The 20445-nt window shown below is 36.2% G+C and overlaps 1 protein-coding gene across 1 annotated transcript in view; it reads left to right on the forward strand.

Annotated features, from left to right (window-relative positions):
• The window catches only part of LOC139730507 (uncharacterized), a 217118-nt gene that overhangs the window by 34461 nt on the left and 162212 nt on the right, over positions 1-20445 (forward strand). The window contains 5 exon segments of the mRNA XM_071641346.1: positions 12465-12584; positions 12880-12999; positions 13336-13455; positions 14100-14219; positions 17112-17231. Of these exon segments, the coding sequence (XP_071497447.1) occupies positions 12465-12584; positions 12880-12999; positions 13336-13455; positions 14100-14219; positions 17112-17231 (600 nt within the window).

A 20445-nucleotide genomic window follows, 5' to 3' on the forward strand; every position in this document is an offset into this window, starting at 1 on the left:
CTGATTTGGGGAGTCATCACATGGGTGTATGAAAATGGTGACTTTTGATTCTGTCACTTTGGGTGATCCTGAGGTATTACCTGTCAACTGCAAGAAATGAAAATTGGTTTTATTTCTTTTGTTTTTCAGTGTCAGCTCTCATTCCATTATAAGTGCATTGTATATCCCCATCTCCACATTCAGTGGTGTATTTGGGTTACCAAACTATCTACTAAGCTAGAAATCAACCTTGACTGTGCAGTTCTGTGCAGTCTTTCTCTTGTCATCCTTTGGACTGTGGTGCTGGTTTATCATTTTCACATCATATTTTTTTGAAAATGACATAAAAATGTTCCAAGAAGTCCTCTAAAAAAGGCTACTTGTCAATGCATCTGTTTTCCTGAGGTATGTGTATCAGTCTGAGGTTTTCCAAAACATAAACACATCTTCATGTCGTTGGTGTATAATGTACGTGAAGAAGTACATTGAAGAGTTTGAATGCAAAAACAAATAAAAGCCATTTTCAAAGTTTTTTTAAGTAGTTAAGGTCGTCATCAAAGACAGAATATTGCACTCATCATATTTAACAAGGAATATTTTTTAAGATATCATTGAAAATATCACATATATTCTCATAATTTTCTTTGTATTTTAGTAGCTTCAATCTCAAATTTTCTCAAGTTGATATAAATGGATATTTCAGTTTTTGCACTTAATTCTTCACATTGTACTCCTCAAAATAATAAAAACCAATATGTTTCATGGTGGCTGAACACTTGTGTCCCTGAATATACCCTACCACCCTGCTTTGTGCTGTCTCTTTCCGCTTTTACCCCTGGTGAACCATGCAGCATTTGTACAAATGTATTCCCTCATATCCCTTCCATCCATGGTGTGTACAGAAATCTTTCCCTGTGTCAGCAACCCCTGTATGAACGGAGCGACTTGCTACGAGCATGCCGCTGGGAACAGCTACGTCTGCCAGTGTGACGATGGCTATGAGGGATCACAGTGTGAAATTGGTACCCATTATCATCATCATCATCATCATCTTGACATTAAATCCTGCACTTTTTCGTGCTTCATTCACCATTTACATTTAAATTCTATAAATCTAACAAGTATCATAGTATAATTGTTTTAAGTCTGTCTGCACTAATTTGAAGTATTTTATTTGTTCTATCTTGGGGGTACGTACCATTTCTGATCAAATAGCTGTTAAGATCGAGCATGCGTTCAATTTTAGCTTATATTTCAGAAGACATTTACAATGTACAATTGTAATTGTGTATCTACAATTGTAACTTGAGAAGTTGATACACATACAAATGTACTTGATGAAAAATACTGCTGTCATGTCCTTGTGGATCCATCAAAATCACGACAATTCTATTTTTTTACACTTAGTAAAAAAAAAAAAGAATGCTGTATACGTAGATAGTGTGGCATCTGATGTAGCATACAGTGGAATATTCATATAATGGTAGACATTTTTGGGGTAAATGTACTATGTAATGGGACATTCTGGCAAAACTAGAACTGTATCTGCTTTCTTCTGCCATCTGTTCTGCAATGAGGATATTCCTCAAACAGTGTATGTTCACAGCTTGTGCAGTTGTCAGCCTCAAAGTGAAGGATTTTTAATGATCTTCTCCTGGCTTGCTAAAAATATTTAAAAAAAAAAAAATGAAGAAGACATAATTGTTGAGCTTTGATTCCACTGCAAACAAGTACCATGGTATAAATGAATTGATCACGGAGTATAGTATCCCATCACACCATGAGCATTTTCACCTGTATAGGTATGGTGTTTTGTTTTGTTTTGTTTTGTTTATTTTTTTGGTCATCTTTTGTGGAAAAGGATGGATTAATATCTATGATACCAAACCATTTTGTTGCAGAAATTTTCCCATGTAGCAGCAACCCATGTCAAAATGGGGGAACATGCTTTGAACACACAACCCGTGGGAGCTACGTATGTCTCTGTACGTCTGGGTTTGAAGGCACCAACTGTGAAACTGGTAATCTAAGATTCTTTTTTTTTCACCTCACTAATTCTATGAACTACTGATTGTACATGTGTTGGTGTAGCTGTACTGTGCTCAATGATGCTGATAACTCTCTGTATAAAAATCTACACATAACAATGATATCCTTGAATAGAATTTAATTATTTCTTGTGCTCTGTACAGTGTATTTGCATAATCAATCTTTTTCAAATTGCTTACGCTGAAATTGTTATTTTTCCTAGAAACACCATTTGAAATGTTGTCAGATTTTGATTCTTTATCTTTGCAAGAGAATTCTGATATCTAAGGCATGTATAATAATAATGATAATTGAACTAGCACTTACAAGGTGTACAAATCGTATTTAGTGCATAATCAATTAAAAACTGCTCGATGCGCTTTATATGTATCATATCTGAAAAGGATTGTAAATGTATGTGCATGTGTCTTTGCTCTTTTGTTTGTCTGTTTGATATTGGATGTCGTTTAAACATTGCATTTTGTCCTATTGTATGTGTTTCTACATCTGCAGGACCCTCAGCTTGTGCCAGTGATCCCTGCCAAAATGGAGCAACATGCTCCGAGCAGAGTGATGGTAGTGGTTACATCTGTCTCTGTCCTACTGGCTTTGAAGGAACCGACTGTGAATCCAGTAAGATTTCTTTGAGGACAACATAATTCCTACCTTTCCACAAAAATGTTGCTGTCACATTAATTCCAACACATACTCCATAATACTGGCTTCCTTTTTTTTTCTTCAATACTTTATTATCATATTATGCAGTGCACTTCCATTACAACGAACACGGTTTTAACAAAATTCCGGTTACAGTGAAGTAAAAATTCAGGCCCTAACAGCTCCACCCTATGCATTTTATTGTTTATTTGTTCAGTTATAACAAAATTTCGATATAACAAAAGAAAACTGCCGGTCCTGAGGACATCATTGTTACGGGAGTCCACTGTACCAAACTTTATGGTGACATTGAATTGTACAAAATTAGGCCTTTGTAGCATTTACAATAACATACAATGTTATTTCATGAACTTTTAAAGCTGAATTTGCTTCTTAATCATAATGTATATGTCATGAGTGGTATTACTGTGTTTTCATGTTATGTGATCTGCCCAGTGCATTCACCAGAATGGTTGAACAATTTAAACTCCCTGTTGTTTTGACAGGAACATCAGCCTGTACATCCAATCCCTGTCAGAATGGAGCAACCTGTTTTGATCTCACTGATGGCAGTGGATATGTCTGTCTTTGTGCTGCTGGATTTGAAGGAACCAACTGTGAATCTGGTACATTTATTTCCTTCTACAGGAAGGAAATTTATATTCCCATACTTATATTACACATGCCCATATTTTGTGCATGATATTACATACATAGTTACTCTATCTATCCATCCATACCTTCAAAATATCTAGATCTTATTCATTGGCTCATGGCTTCTGCTGCTGCTTTCTAACGTCATTACAACATGAAAATTTGCTGTGCTACCTTTGTTAAATGATTAATGCCATTTACATGTATTTTACAAATGTAAGTTTGAATTTGTGAAGCATTTTAATGGATTGTGTCTTCTATATCATATCCTTTTCCCAATGTTTCTTCAAATCTTGATCTGCAATTAATCTAGAAATTTACAAATTTTCTTCCCTATACATACATATTATATATATCATGTGTGTGTACAAGTGTATATATAATTTTTTTTTTGTTGATGTGAGTATAAACATCCTTACCTTATGTAGCATATCTTTTCATTTCATCTTCATTGTCCTTAACTTCATCAGAAATCCTCCCCTGTGTCTCTGACCCATGCCAGAATGGAGCAACCTGTTTTGATCAGAATGGTGGCAGTGGTTATGTCTGTCTTTGTCCTGCTGGATTTGAAGGAACCAACTGTGAATCTGGTACTTTGCATTTCGCTGTTTGTTGAGTTGTATCATATTCTTGTTAGGAAGAAAATTCTGTTAGCTGCAGAATAATTTCATGCTGATGTTAAGTCCATTTACAGTAACTTACTTTTTCACTTAATTATATACTTTCGTGTGTGAACATCTTCCTTTTTTTCATTGATTTAACAGATTACTTTTTAATCTCTTTTCAAGTTCTATATCCTTCATTTGTGTGTCACATTCTTCATATCTATGCTATCTCCTATGTTAGAAATTCTTGCCTGTGCCTCCAACCCATGTCAGAATGGAGCAACCTGTTTTGAAAGCAATGGTGGCAGTGGATACGTCTGTCTTTGTGCTGCTGGATTTGAAGGAACCAATTGTCAAAATGGTACTCTCACCTATAATGAAATTTGTGCTTCCACAATACATGTTAGTAAACTCTGACTCATGGAGCACACACAAAACTTAATTTGTCATATTTTACAATCTTCCCAAAGAAGGAAAACACTGAAACAAAATCACTTAAAAACTTCCCCATCAGATGATCAGTATTATACATGAATCCTCCATTGTACCTACTTCTCAGCATGTCCAATTGAATTTGTTTTTTGGTTTTTTAAATCTTGTCTTGCTTTCAAAAGCAGTCCCTTTTTGAAAAAAATAGATTTTAGTGAGTACACGATCCATGTCCAGCCATCTAATCATTGCCATGGAACACTCTTCAAAATTATTTGTGCAGTACGTTTATTTTCGAAGTGCAGTCTCTGTAGGTTTGAGTTGAAGATTTATCATGGGCAGAGTGAGAGTGAAGCAAATATAGAGTCATGAAAGATCCATCAAAATCAGACTTGAAAGTGACAGAATTTTGAACTTGCTGATCAACAAGTTTTTCTGAATTTCCAAATTTATGTCACAGTTGAAAACTGTCTGTTTTGTTGACAAGTGATGACAGTGTTTGTATCAGTTAATGTTGTAGCAGTTTTCCAGGAACCAACTGTGAATCTGATTCTTTGATTTCATTGAATCTCACCAGCTTGGAAACTAATTTATGACTCCAATTCCTTTTCCATCAGTTTTCCCCAACATCATACTTCCTCTCCATCTCTCTATTTCATTTAGCCTAAGACAAAAGAATACACATTTTTCATCCATTCTGTACCAGCTCTTGTTTGTAAATGTTTGTGTGTGCTTTTTTTTTTCTCAACAAATTTCTAAGACTTTCTTATTTCTTAGCCTCCTTATTATAAACCTTCATGTACCTGTTATCCCTGTCACTGTGCTTTTACTGTTGTTCTTTCGACAAATTTCTCTATCAGAAATCCTTGCCTGTACCTCCAACCCATGTCAGAATGGAGCAACCTGTTTTGAAAGCAATGGAGGCAGTGGATATGTTTGTCTCTGCCCTGCTGGCTTTCAAGGAACAAACTGTGAATCTGGTACATGACCATCATCTCTTTTTCACTGCTTAGATGAATCTTATATGTTGTGTTAGATGTTTTGAATGAGTGATGCGAACTGCCGCTTCAATCACATACTTTTGTAACTCTACTAGGCAAGCAGGAGAAAACCCCTTAATTATCATTTTTCATGTCTTTCCAAGACACAAAACAAAAACGCATTCATGTTCAAAAAACAATACTGTATTCACTTCCTCATCATCTGCCATCTTTCAAATCTAGCCTTCATGTTGGCATCTTGCAATTTTCAGTTACACTTTCACTTCGCTTGTACTTTATCTTACCTACACTTTTATATGTGTGTGTGTGTGCTGTCACACTTTCCACATCAGAAATCCTTGCCTGTGCCTCCAACCCCTGTCAGAATGGAGCAGCCTGTTTTGAAAGTAACGGTGGCAGTGGATATGTCTGTCTTTGCACTGCTGGATATGAGGGAACCAACTGTGAATCTGGTACTTTTTCCTCACTTCTTTGTGCTGCCAAATTGTTGGTCTTTTTCTGTAAAGAAATCATGAATATTACAAATTTCAAGTGTAATGACTGAAGTCTGGAAGGCATGCCTAGGAGAAAAAGAGAAAATGTATACTGCAACTAGTCATTTCCACTTCTTCATCGAACCAAATAAATATCCATCCATACTTCCAGAACCATAATTGTTAAAAACCATCATCTACTCTCCTCAAATTCGCCTTATATATTCTTACCTTAGTTCTCAAAATTCTGTTCCATTTTTCACATGCCCATGCTGTATTTTACTCATACTGTTCTATATGTGTGTGTGTGCTGTCATGTTTTCTACGTACACCAGAAATCCTTGCCTGTGCCTCTGACCCATGCCAGAATGGAGCAACCTGTTTTGAAAGCAATGGTGGCAGTGGTTATGTCTGTTTGTGTCCTTCTGGCTTTGAAGGAACAGATTGTGAATCTGGTACATGTCTTTCACTTCTTTGATGTTACTAAGATGATATTCTAGTTAATGAAATATGCAGAGCAGGCAGACAAAAAAAAATCCTCCTTGTCATTGTCATTTTTGTAATGAACAAACAAACAAACAAAGAAACAAGGAGCCACTCCCATTTACAGACAGATACTGTAAAACACAACCTTTTTAGGCATGAAATTTCACGAGTTGCCTTTAACATTCAATGGATATAGTGTAGATAAGAACTTTCACGTGCATTTTAATTTCGTGAATCTTGGTTGTCGATATTTGCAAAATTAAAATGCACTCAAACATTCCTCGTTTTACAGTATACTTGTACTTGTTCTATGACCTTGCTGTAATGCAAATTCATCCTTGAAGGTATCCATTTTGTTCCATCTTCATACACCCCTGCTGAAAGTTTAAATTCGTTCTGTGATGTTATGTTTTCTACATTTGAAGTCCTTTTCTAAAGGAATCTCCAAATTCTGCCTGACTCTGATGTTAGGGTGAAATGCTTCATAATGGTTCTATTTTAGACAAAATATCACAGCAGTTAATATTGGTAAACACCCCAAAATACCTGCCGATATACTGCAGATGCATTCAAGTTGACTTTGATTTGTTTAGCTTTTTCTGAAATATGTGTGAATGTGTAGGAAATAATATACATTGTTCGTTTTCAATGTAAGCAGATAGCCCAATATCCTATCACCTGATCATTTAAGTTATTCTTTTGCATGAGTGGAATATCCTCCATAGTTATCCTCCATATTCATTTAAAACCATAGTATATACACATCATGTATATATGTGTGAGATGCGTGAGTGTGTGTGTGTGTTTCTCTCTATGTGTCATTTTTATATTGGAATTCCTGATGCTCTGAGTGTATATGTAGATACAGTCATTCATTGTAATATATACCTTTGCTAACAAGAAATGTGTGAAATCCTATTTTCTCGACCCTTTCCTAGAAATCCGACCCTGCGCTAGTAACCCATGCCTCAATGGGGCCACATGCTTTGCCCATGCGAGTGGTTCAAACTATGTGTGCCTCTGTGCATCCGGCTATGAAGGAACCAACTGTGAAAATGGTACCTACATAATGTACACTACATTCTTCTCAGAGCATAGCTTTATTTCTCTCCATAGAGAAGATGTTTACTGTGAAATACCAAATGATCTTGTAAAATGCTGTAATGCGGTGGCGGATCCAGAGGGGGGCGCACCAGCCGCATGCCCCCTCTTTATTTTTATTTTTTTGGTTAAAACAAAAGAAATTAAAAAAATGCGGGGGGGGGGGGGGGGAGGGGATTCGTGCAGCCCATTTCATTTTCTAAAGGCGCCTCCCATTTATGGAATTCCTGGATCTGCCCCTGGTAATGAAATTAAAAAAGTATTGCACCTCTGGCACTCAGCACTGAAATGTGAAAGTAAAAGAATTTGGATCTACTGATGATGCTCAGCAGCTATCAACAGTTCAAGGATCAATTATTTGCTCTGACCATATGTCATCGCTTCCCAATGTGGCAATTTCCAAATAGTGTTTTGTGTCACCCATATACACATTTAACTATATCAACTGGTTATAGATATGCAGTCATGTCTTACTATGTACTGACGGTGTGATTGCTACTCTTCATGCATTATATATTTGCAGCATGATTGCTACTCTGCATGCTTTCTCATTGAGCATACCTCAAACATCTTAAAACAGTTTCATAATATTTCCAAACTTTACACATAATGTGTAATGGTATTCATGTGCCATTCCATTCTGTATAATATGTGAATACATACAAGTGTACCATAGTCTTTCAGCGCTATGGTATTGTCTTTTTGTACACGTGCTGTGACTCACTCAGCATATTGGTACATGTATGTCCTCAATCTTCAAGACCTTGGTACTCTTCTGTTTTAACAGTTATCCCACCATGCGCAAGTAACCCCTGTATCGAAGGAGCCACATGTGTTGAGAACCTCACTAATCAAACCTACACCTGTATGTGTCCAGAGGGCTTTCAAGGAACAAATTGTGAAAATGGCACTTTCTTGAGATCTACATTGTATGGTTGTCTCTTTATCTATGTTTCATTAGATCAATATATATCTGTCTCTTCATCTATGCTTCTTTACATCTATAGATATCTGTCTCTTTATCTAGGTTTCTTTAGATCTAAGAATATATATGTCTTTATCTATGTTTCTTTAAATCTATGAATTTCTGTCTCTAAATCTACATTTTTGTTTCTTATATAGGTCTATGGATATCTGTCTCTTTATGTTTCTTTAGATTTATTTTGTAAGTTATACAACTTCTACTTTGTATCAGTTGAACAAAGTCAGTGGAGTGAAGATAAGTTATATGTTGATTCTTCAAGCTACATAATGTACAGGCACATGTATGGCTTCCAGTAATAACATGATATGGAATGATTTTGATGCCAAAGTGGAACAGATGCAATGACATGCTAAAATAGTCCCATAAATGAAAACTAAGTTTTACACTAAATGTCTGAGGCAAGTTTATAGTTAGCTGCAACTGCAAGTTCAGATTTAGATTAGGATTTGGTCTTTGCTTTAGGGCTTGACTTTTGCTATATGCAAAGTATAGGTTTTGAGATTGTACATGTAGAATGCTCAGACACATGATTTTGAGGCAAAAATCCTGGCAAAAGTATTATGTAGATACTCACTCAGAACAAAGAAAAACATAGCTATTCACCATATCTATGTGTTCTGCTTCTATTTGTATCCTTCATCTCCCTTCTGAATTCCTTATCTTGTCAACCTTTCATTTCCCATAGAAATCATTCTGCCCTGCTCCAGTGACCCCTGTCAAAATGGAGCAACTTGTTTCAACCAGGCTAATAGAGCTGGTTATGTCTGTCTGTGTGCTTCTGGCTTCGAGGGTGCAAATTGTGAAAATGGTATGAATGGGACTTGTGTCAGATGAGAGAGTGTCTGTGTACAGTATTTCTCTCTTGCAAACATACAGCGCATTTTGTCCATCTCTTTGCATTTCTTCTCTATATGTACGTGTATCTTCTGCAAATTGAAAAGAGAAAGTTGGGCAAATGTGTTAATTTAACAAAAAGTGCCATTTCGTTCATTCCAGTTAACCTAACACCAACAAATTTGTTAGAACTCCTTGTAAATACTTGTAAGATATTGATTTCTTTAATGATGATAACTTCCTAACCCAAAATCATACCTGAACTGTATAGATTTCTGTATCCATCCATACAGTACATATGAACTCAAATACCAACTACATTCAAAACCCTTTGTGTGTTATTATATTTATCTATACCTTTTTGCTGTAAGTTTGTAACCAAGCTTATTCCAATACATGGGCATTCTATTTAAGGTGACAAAGATGATATGGATAATGTGGCTATTTTGAGTGAAGAAATCAATACTTTCTGAAAGCATTTTGTGATGTAAGTGTGCTTTGCCATTCAAACTGAAATCAGTAGTGTGATGGTTCATCACTTTTGCGACTTCAACTGACTTAATGATATGCATAACATTTTAAAGCTCACACTTCCGTGAATAACAAATACTTTGAATTTTACCACAAATGTTTCTCTATACTATTCTAGTTTTTGTTTTTATATATGTTTGAAAGCATATGATTGTTATCCTGCCATTTTTTTTTTACCCCCACCATTGAAAAAAAAATAGCCCTAATCAGGTATTGTGTTTTTCATGTAATATGGCATCAGTGTTTTTATACAAAATTGTGTACATGTAATACAGAGCTTATTTCGGGCGTGTAAGATTAGTACAGTATGTACATTTGTATGTTACAGTTTACTCCCGTGTGCTTGACCTGTCAGGTCATCACTGTTCAGGTCAGACATTTCACATAATATGATATTTTTGCAAGTGCAAACTTGTCAAATGGTTGAATTCACAGTCCAGAATCACATTGGCAGATTAAAGAAAGAAATGTTTGCACATCTCATGAGCAAAATTGGTGATTTCCAACATACATGACTTTTGAAAGATACAAAACAGTTTTTGGAGTTCTTGCAGGAGGCAATATTTTCTGTGAATAGTTAATTTCACAAATATTGCTCAACTAGCAAAATCCTTGCAGTTACATCCTTGAAGTTCTTTTACACTTTCCCTTCATAATTTCAGAGATCCTGCCTTGCGCCTCCAATCCATGTCAAAATGGAGCAACCTGTGTGGATCAAAGTGGTGGCAGTGGCTTTATCTGCATCTGCATGCCTGGCTTTGAAGGGCCCACATGCGATAGTGGTATGACTTTCAATAAATCAGTGAATGAATGAATGTATATCTTTATCTGTATCCGGGTCTGTGCATCCATGTTCATATTATGCATTTTCGTGTGAGGATCATAATATAATCACATGAATCTCTCGTGTTCATTAACATAACCATGTATACCACAGCTTTGCTGTGAAATTGTGTATCTTGCTGATAATGAACTACTGGTTATTCAAATTATTTTGTTTTTGCTGCTTTGACTCTAACTTCATTTTTAAAAATATCAACAACAAAAAACCAACAATTTCCCATGATATATTTATGTGATACATCAAAAGTTTTTTTTTTCTGTTATTTCCGGGGCCCCTGCTGTGTATAAATACCATGATAATCCACATGCTGGGTGTTTCTATGCGTCTTACACAAAGTATATCTTCATCCTTGCCACAATATACTCCATGCTACTGTTTTTGTCTATCATTCATTTCTCTGTCTCCATCAGTAATCCTCCCCTGTGCATCGGACCCATGTCAGAATGGAGCGACCTGTTTTGATCAGAATGGTGGCAGTAGCTATGTCTGTCTCTGTCCTGCTGGATTTGAAGGAACAAACTGTGAATCTGGTACTTTACTATAATTGTTTGTTTCTGTCTCTTTCATATAGCTACCATGTCGTGACTTTGTGAATGTTCTTGCGTGTAACATAATTTTCTGACCTTCATTTGCTATCTTTTATCTTGTCTCCTATGTTTTATCAACCCCTTATTTTCTTCTTCTATGTCATATCTCCTATTCGTTATATCAGAAATCCTCCCCTGTGCATCGGACCCATGTCAGAATGGAGCAACCTGCTTTGATCAGAATGGTGGCAGTAGCTATGTCTGTCTCTGTCCCGCTGGCTTTGAAGGAACCAACTGTGAATCTGGTACTTCCTTCTTTCTGCTCGTTTTCTTCTTTTTCACTATACCATTTGACTTCGTTAATGTCATTCTGTGTAACATAATTTTCTTACTTTCTTTAATGCCATGTTTCTTTTCTCCTATATATCTTCTATCCTTTATTTTTTTTTTTCTGTTACCTACATGTATATCTTCTTGTCTATATCAGAAATCCTTGCCTGTGCCTCCAACCCATGTCAGAATGGAGCGACCTGTTTTGATCAGAATGGTGGCAGTGGATATGTCTGTCTTTGTGCTGCTGGATTTGAAGGAATGAACTGTGAATCTGGTACATATTCTCAACATCTATGCTCCATATCTGCTTGTAATATACTGTACATCAATCTGTGTGATTGTCATAAATAAACCAGGACTCAAATCTGCAGCCAGAAATTATGAATTTTTTTTAAAGCACTGTTATATATTTTTACCTAACAAGCAAACATACAATGCATATATCCTATCCATCATCTGTATCATGGTATATATCTGTGTTGTCATATCCGCTTCACCAGAAATTCTACCATGTGCATCGGACCCGTGTCAAAATGGAGCAACCTGTTTTGATCAGAATGGTGGAAGTAGCTATGTCTGCCTCTGTCCTGCTGGATTTGAAGGAACCAACTGTGAAACTGGTACATCTTTTTCTGCATCTCTGTTCTATGTGTGCTGTACACAATCATGCACATCTCTATGTAATTCTTATAAACTGTGTCGAAAAACAGGAATTACAAGTTATTTGTTTGTCACTAGCTCATTTACATCTTTCATTGATAGATTATACCATCCAGAAATGATTTTTATTTAGCCTTCTAACAGCTTATTAAGTTCTCAATTTATGATATCTTTATGTAGCCTTCTAACAGCTTATTAAATTCTTTACCGAAACTCGATATGCCCCCCATATCACATATTTCATAATTATGTGTAAATATACCTATATGTACCTTTCATAACATGCCATATATACACAATTGTACATGTATCTGTCTTGTCATGTTTGCTATACAAGAAATTCTGCCCTGTGCATCGGACCCATGTCAGAATGGAGCAACCTGTTTTGATCAAAATGGTGGCAGTGGTTACGTTTGTCTCTGCGCTCCTGGATTTGAAGGAACAAACTGTCAAAATGGTACATACATGTACATATTCCTTCCTCATTTAGACTTACAACTGTATGCTTGTAATGGTCATTATCTTAATCCCGAATTTGTTACTTTCAATATATATTTTAAAAAATCCAGTGTGCCATTCTTTTTCATCTCTGTACAGATAACTTAACAATTTTCAAAGTGTGTCTGCATGTGTTACATTTTTTCCATACTCTCATATTCACATGATCTATGGACAACATGGTCTGTGCATTGTTAGTGTGAATGTCTCCTTTACTGTATTCTGTGCAATATGTATCATATCTTCCACCTCAGAAATCCTCCCTTGTGCGTCTGATCCCTGTCAGAATGGAGCAACCTGTTTTGATCAGAATGGTGGCAGTGGATATGTTTGTCTTTGTGCCCCTGGATTTGAGGGAACAAACTGTGAATCTGGTACTTTTCATTTACTGTTTCCTTGAGTTGTGTTATTTTCTTGTGAGGTTGAGAACGTTCACTGTCAGCTGTAAAATACCTTTATGCTGATGTTAAATCCATCTATTACCTATCTTTGTCACTTAACTCAAACGTCTCTGTTATATACAGTATGTCGTTGATTTAACACATCACTTTTCTTATGCTAAGTTTAATATCCTTCATTTGTATGTCATATTCTCTATATCTATGCTATATTCTGTTAGAAATCTGTGCCTGTGCCATTTTTCTTTTCCCTTATCTTTCATCTACCCTTTATTTTTTCTTCTATTACCTATACCTTCATGTCTATATCAGAAATCCTTGCGTGTGCCTCCAACCCATGTCAGAATGGAGCAACCTGTTTTGATCACAATGGTGGCAGTGGATATGTCTGTCTTTGTGCTGCTGGATATGAGGGGACCAATTGTGAATCTGGTACTTTGCCTTCACTCTTTCATTGAGTTGCATTATTTTCTTGTGAGGTTGAGAACTTTTCCTGTCAGGTGCTGAATACAGTGTACCTCTAAGCTGATGTTTAACCCATCTATTAGTTATCTTTGTCGTTTATCTTGAATGTCTCTGTTATATACAGTATTTCACTGATTTTAACACATCACTCTTTCGATCTTATGTTAAGTTACTACTTTAATATCATTCTTTTGCATGTCATATTCTCCATTTTTATGGTATCTTCTTTGTTAGAAATCCTTGCCTGTGCCTCCAACCCATGTCAGAATGGAGCAACCTGTTTTGATCACAATGGTGGCAGTAGCTATGTCTGTCTTTGTGCTGCTGGATTTGAAGGAACAAACTGTGAATCTGGTACTTGCCCTTCACTGTTTCTTTGAGTTGTGTCATTTTCTTGAAAGTTTGTATACTTTGACTTTGTCAAGTGTCAAATGTTTCCTTTGCTGATATTATCTCCGTCTATTAGTTATTTTCTTCACTGAACCATAGTCTGTGAACATTTCTCATTCATTTCAATGATTTAACAAATAATCCTACATAAACCTCAATATCCTTCATTTGTAATGTCATATTCTCCATATCTACGGTACATATTGTATCTTCTATGCTAGAAATCCTCCCCTGTGCCTCTGACCCATGTCAAAATGGAGCAACCTGTTTTGATCAGAATGGTGGCAGTGGATATGTCTGTCTTTGTCCTGCTGGATTTGAAGGAACCAACTGTGAATCCGGTACACTTCCTTCATTCTGATTTCTGTTTTCCAAATTTGTTAATGTTTTTGTTTATGTTGATAGAGGATTAACTCAAGTTTATCACATTTTAGTGGAAATTAATTTTACTGTGTAATCTATATTCTGTCATATTCATATAAACTATATATTTTCGGTATCTTCATATATTTTATGCGAATCTTTTCCTATTCCTGTCCAACTCCTTTGAAGCTGTCAAAATTTATTTTACTGGAAATCCCAGTGTATTGATATGATGACTATTTTCTAAATACCCTTGGTCAACATACTGTTGTTCCCTTCTGCTGCAAAATCAACACCCCAAACAACCTGCTTTCCCAGAGGGGTTGATAATGTTACTAATGAATACTCAATATTAAAAGCAAAATTTACTACTTTCAAAACTCAGTATCATTCATATCCTATTACAGTATAAGCAATGCCTTATATCCCTGAAATCCTTCTGGTGCTTTCATCACCATTTTACTATTCTCTGACAAAAATAAACAAAGAAACAACAAAAACCTTTACAAGGTTTTCTTATGATTGTGAAGTAAATTTTGTAAGGTTGCATATCTTTTCTAGATCTTTGCTTGTTGGTCTTCTTTTAGTCTTTAAGCTACAGCTACATATTATGTACTTTTTGCGACTGTGCACAAGTACAATAATATCTTGTTCTATTCATTTACTAGAAATCCGACCCTGCGCTAGTAATCCATGCCTGAATGGGGCCACATGCTTTGCCCATGCGAGTGGTTCAAACTATGTGTGCCTCTGTGCATCCGGCTTTGAAGGAACCAACTGTGAAAATGGTACCTGTCTGTCTCATAGCATTGCCTGTAGACCATCTTACCTTGTGATTTCCATCTTTCCTGCCCCACTAAGTCTCAGATATCATGCATATGATTCAATTGCCATTTAAATGAAGTATGGACCTTCCAAGCCTATGTTGTGTGAAAAGAGCTTTCTACTTAACAGTATACATCACAATCATTCAGGCAGTATAGAAATTCAAATGTTTAATGGAAATAGCTCCCCTGCAGGACAACAACAGAAGAAATTAAAGCATACATGTAACACAGTGAATACTGAATGGTATACTCTCTTAAGACAAGTGAGCGCAAGTTTGATATGAATCTTTACATAGCCTTCACATATACTCACATTACTTTTCGTGTCAACACACCACTTTCTTAAAATGGTCTTTTTCCACTGAGCCTTAATTTGTCCATGTGATAATGGAAGGATTGGACACTACGGTGTTAGTTTATTCTGCATGCTCAATATCTTGTAGTCTGTCTATCGAGTATAATTCTATTCCTGATGTGTTACAGAGTTACTTTGTATGTCATATGCTTCAATCCTTAATCTGATTGTGCACTTCGTCTCTCCTAACTCTTTTACCTTCGTCAGTTATCCCACCCTGTGCAAGTAACCCTTGTATCGAAGGAGCAACGTGTGTTGAGAATACCACTGACCACAGCTACTCTTGCCTATGTCCAGAAGGCTTTGAAGGAGCAAACTGTGAAACTGGTAGTTACAGAAATTTATGTTTTGTTTATTAAAGTCCCAATTCTCACCTCTTGGATAATTGAACCAGCAGTGCAGAAAAGAATGGTTTTTTTTTCTAAGACTTCTGTACCTCGTTACATGAAATTAACCACATTTAAAAAAAAAAGAAATTGACATGCAGGATTATCACTGAAAGGGAAAGGAGCTTATTGATTTGTGAAACAGAATGACTTTCAAGCAAAAAGAGAAAGTCCTTAGTTATTCTCAGAAGTGACCACATCCTCAAATAGGTCTTCTGCAGCAAGCAAAACAAAGCAAAACAAAACAGCTACATCTAATGAGAATTCCTACAGTTATACAAGAGCATTGTGGATGGTATGCTCTTTGACTGCATTTTAGAGCAAGTATTATTGCTTACTATTGGTCATTTGCTAAGGTTACATTATTTTATTAATGATTTCATGTATCCATTGAACAAAACCTATTCAAGTTAGACTGTTATTTCAGAGGCTTTTGTGTTCATACAAATTGTGGTGAGCATCAGTGAATGATTCATGAACATACATGTAGCAGGGTCATGTCAGCATTGCGTACTGTGATATACAATAGTGTTAAACACTGGTTTAGTTAGTGAATATTACAGGTACCGCATCTTTTTCTCTTATATGGATTTCTGTAAATTTTAATACTACACACTGGGTTTAAGCATACAACAGAGGTTCATGACAAGTACATCATCTCTTCCTACATCTATCCTATAGAAATCATTCTGCCCTGCTCCAGTGACCCCTGTCAAAATGGAGCAACTTGTTTCAACCAGGCTAATAGAGCTGGTTACGTCTGTCTCTGTGCTTCTGGCTTCGAGGGTGCAAATTGTGAAAATGGTATGATCTGAATTCATGGAGCTGAAAGCTTTCTGTTTGTACTGTAGCTGGCTACCGTTTTTCCTTTGCAACAATTTGTATGTTTGTGTACCACCACACCATTACGAGCGCTTCTAGGTGTAATGCCTTATTAGTGTAGATATATCCTAATTTTGAGGCAACTTCATCATCTATCTCATGCGGTCTTCACTGTACCTTTTTTTTATCTAAGTTATAGTCAGTATCACATACATTACATGTTTCATGATATAATCATGTGTTGCGTTTATTCTGTGTGTCGTTTTTAGGTACTAGCTGCTGCTTAAATATACCCTCTCATATGTGTTCTATTTTTCTGTCTTTTTTTTTAATCATCATCTTTGAGTTCTTTAATGTTAGGTCATCAACTTGTGTGTTATAATGTGGTTCCTGGAAACATCCCATTTTTTTTAACTGGCATAACATTCATACTGAATCCCTCTCTGTCTGTTTATATGTGTGTCTGTTTTTACCTATCAGAAATCTTGGCTTGTACCTCAAGCCCTTGTCAGAATGGAGCAACCTGTTTTGAAAGCAATGGTGGCAGTGGATATGTCTGTCTTTGTGCTGCTGGATTTGAAGGAACCAATTGTGAATCTGGTACTTTCCCTTCATCATTTTGTTGATTTGCATCATATTCCTGTAAGGATGGGAACTTTGACTCTGCAAGCTGCAGAATGTTTTCATATTTAATGTTTTCATGCCATGAATTAGTTGTCTTTCTCATTATATTCTACATATTATCACTCTGTAAATATCTCTTGTTTACTTCATTAATTTAACACATTTTTTAATCTTAACAAAATTTCAATATCCTTCATATGCCTCTCCTTTCCTGTCTATGGTATCTTGTTTGCTAGAAATCCTTGCCTGTACCTCCAACCCATGTCAGAATGGAGCAACCTGTTTTGAAAGCAACGGTGGCAGTGGATATGTCTGTCTTTGTGCTGCTGGATTTGAAGGACCCAACTGTGAATCTGGTACTTTTCCCTTACTGTTTCTTTGAGTTGCATTATGTTCTTGTAAGGTTGTGAACTTTGACTTTGTCAAGTGCCTAATGTTTCTCTGCTGATATCAGATCTGTCAGTTATCTTTCTTGTTCAGTTCTACTCTATAGTCTGTGAACATCTCCTTATATTTCATTGATTAAACAAATCACTCCCTAATCTTCTATAAATCTCAATATCCTTCATTTTTATGTCACATTCTCCATATCTCTGGTATCTTCTATGTTAGAAATCTTCCCCTGTGCCTCCGACCCATGCCAAAATGGTGCAACCTGTTTTGATCAGAATGGTGGCAGTGGATATGTCTGTCTTTGTGCTGCTGGATTTGAAGGAGCAAACTGTGAATCTGGTACTTTCCCTTCATCATATTCTTTGAGTTGCATGAGGGGATTTTTCAGGTTGTGAGCTTTGACTTGTCAATTGCCAAATTCTTCCATGCTGATGTTAAATCCTTGATCTGAATAATTTATATGTTATCTTTGCCGTTTGATTTAACATCGTAGTCTGTGAACATCCCATACATGTGTATTTCATTGATTCAACTGTTAACTTCTCAATCTTAGATGTCAATCTCAATATACTAAAAAGTTATCCTATCCCATCTTCTCATTTAATTCTACATCTTTGTCTGTGAACACCTCTTATGAATTTCACTGATCACTTCTCAATCTTTTGTGTCAAGCTCAGTACCCTTCATTTGTATGTCATATTCTCTGTATCTCTGGTATCTTCTTTGCTAGAAATCCTTGCTTGTACCTCCAACCCATGTCAGAATGGAGCAACCTGTTTTGAAAGCAATGGTGGCAGTGGATATGTCTGTCTTTGTGCTGCTGGATTTGCAGGAACCAATTGTGAATCTGGTACTTTACCTTTCGCTGTTTTTCTTTGAGATGCATTATTTTCTTGTAAGGTTGTAAACTTTGACTTTGTCAAGTGCTTAATGTTTTTCTGCTGATATCAAATCTATACATTGCATATCTCTCTTGTTCAATTCTTCTCCATAGTCGGTGAACATCCCCTATATATTTCATTAATTTAACAAGTCACTTCCTAATCTTTTATAAGTCACAATACCCTTCATTCATATGTCACATTCTCCATATCTCTGGTATATTCTGTGTTAGAAATCCTCCCCTGTGCCTCCAACCCCTGTCAGAATGGAGCAACCTGTTTTGATCAGAATGGTGGCAGTGGATATGTCTGTCTCTGTCCTGCTGGATTTGAAGGAACCAACTGTGACTCTGGTACTTTGCCTTCCATTGCTTCTTTGAGTTGCATTATTTTCTTGTAAGGTTGAGACCTTTAACTGTCAGCTGTTTAATGCTTCCATGCTGATGTTTAATCCATCTACATGTATATAATGCATGAATTATCTTTGCATTCTATTCTACATCTTAGTCTGTCAACATCTCTTACATATGTGACCCTGCACCTCGAAACAAACAAAAAGTCGCCAGACGTGAATTTTTAGTTAAGACCATATTCCAAAAGAGCAGACTTTAAGCTTTAAAATGATGTATAACTCAAATCAAATGGACTCTCCTAACCTATCTAAATACTGGAAAGAAAGCACAAACTCAGGAAAAGTGTGAACTGAGAAAAGAGGCTCTGAAGTACAGTGTCTATTCAAGTGCTTAATCTTTACCAAACTGTGCTGGCTGTGCAATGAATGGGACAAAAAAACAGGAAGTAAACCACCAGAGTGACAACAATGAAGGGATTATCAGATTAAAGTGAAATTCAACATGCCTCATTAACACATTCTGTCCATAATTAATGCAAACTTTCAAAGCAGTAGCACTGTCCTTTCAAAAGTTATAGGAGTTGAAAGTGAAGAGTGTGGACAAGGATTTTAAGAAATGAAAAAAGGATTCTAAAGACACACCTAATCACAATATTCTACCAAAAATGTTCGAGATAAACTGCTAAAAAACACACTTTCCTACCCGTTTTATGATACCAAATTTTAGCATAATATGAAATAAGACACGCTCTTTCAGAAAATATGAAAAAGTGAAGTTCGGCTAGGTTGACCCATTTCACTTATTTTCAGTCCTCACGCAAAATCAGTGTGTGCGACTTTATGTTCGTTTTGAGGTGCACGGTCACATATGTTTTTCTTTAATTTTGCTGATCACTTCTCAATCTTGTATGTCAATCTCACTATACTTCAAATTGTCCTACACAATATCCTATCTTCTCAGTTCATTCTACAGTTTAGTCTGTAAACACCTGTTAATGTATTTCACTGATTACATCTTAATCGTGCATGTCAAGCTTATTATCCTTCATTTATATGTCATATTCTCTGTATCTCTGGTATTTTCTGTGCTAGAAATCCTTGCATGTGCCTCCAGCCCATGTCAGAATGGAGCAACCTGTTTTGAAAGCAATGGTGGCAGTGGATATGTCTGTCTTTGTGCTGCTGGATTTGAAGGAACCAACTGTGAATCTGGTAGTCTATCTTTCACTGTTTTTCTTTCAGTTGCATTATTTTCTTGTAAGGAGTTGAACTTTGACCGTGTCAAGTGCCTAATGTGTCTATACTGATACTACATCTATTCATTGCATATCTCTCTTGTTCAATTCTACAACATAGTCTGTGACCAGTTCTAATATTAATTTAACAAATCATTCTCTGTGTTATATTTCAAATCTCAATATCCTTCATTCGTATGTCATATTCTCCATATCTCTGATATCTTCTGTATCAGAAATCCTTGCCTGTGCCTCCAACCCATGTCAAAATGGAGCAACCTGTTTTGAAAGCAATGGTGGCAGTGGATATGTCTGTCTTTGTGCTGCTG

This window comes from Diadema antillarum, unplaced genomic scaffold (genome assembly GCF_040938485.1).
Source record: "Diadema antillarum isolate AM-2024a unplaced genomic scaffold, OU_Dant_1.0 seq00000319_RagTag, whole genome shotgun sequence".
NCBI classification, from domain to species: Eukaryota; Metazoa; Echinodermata; class Echinoidea; order Diadematoida; family Diadematidae; genus Diadema; species Diadema antillarum.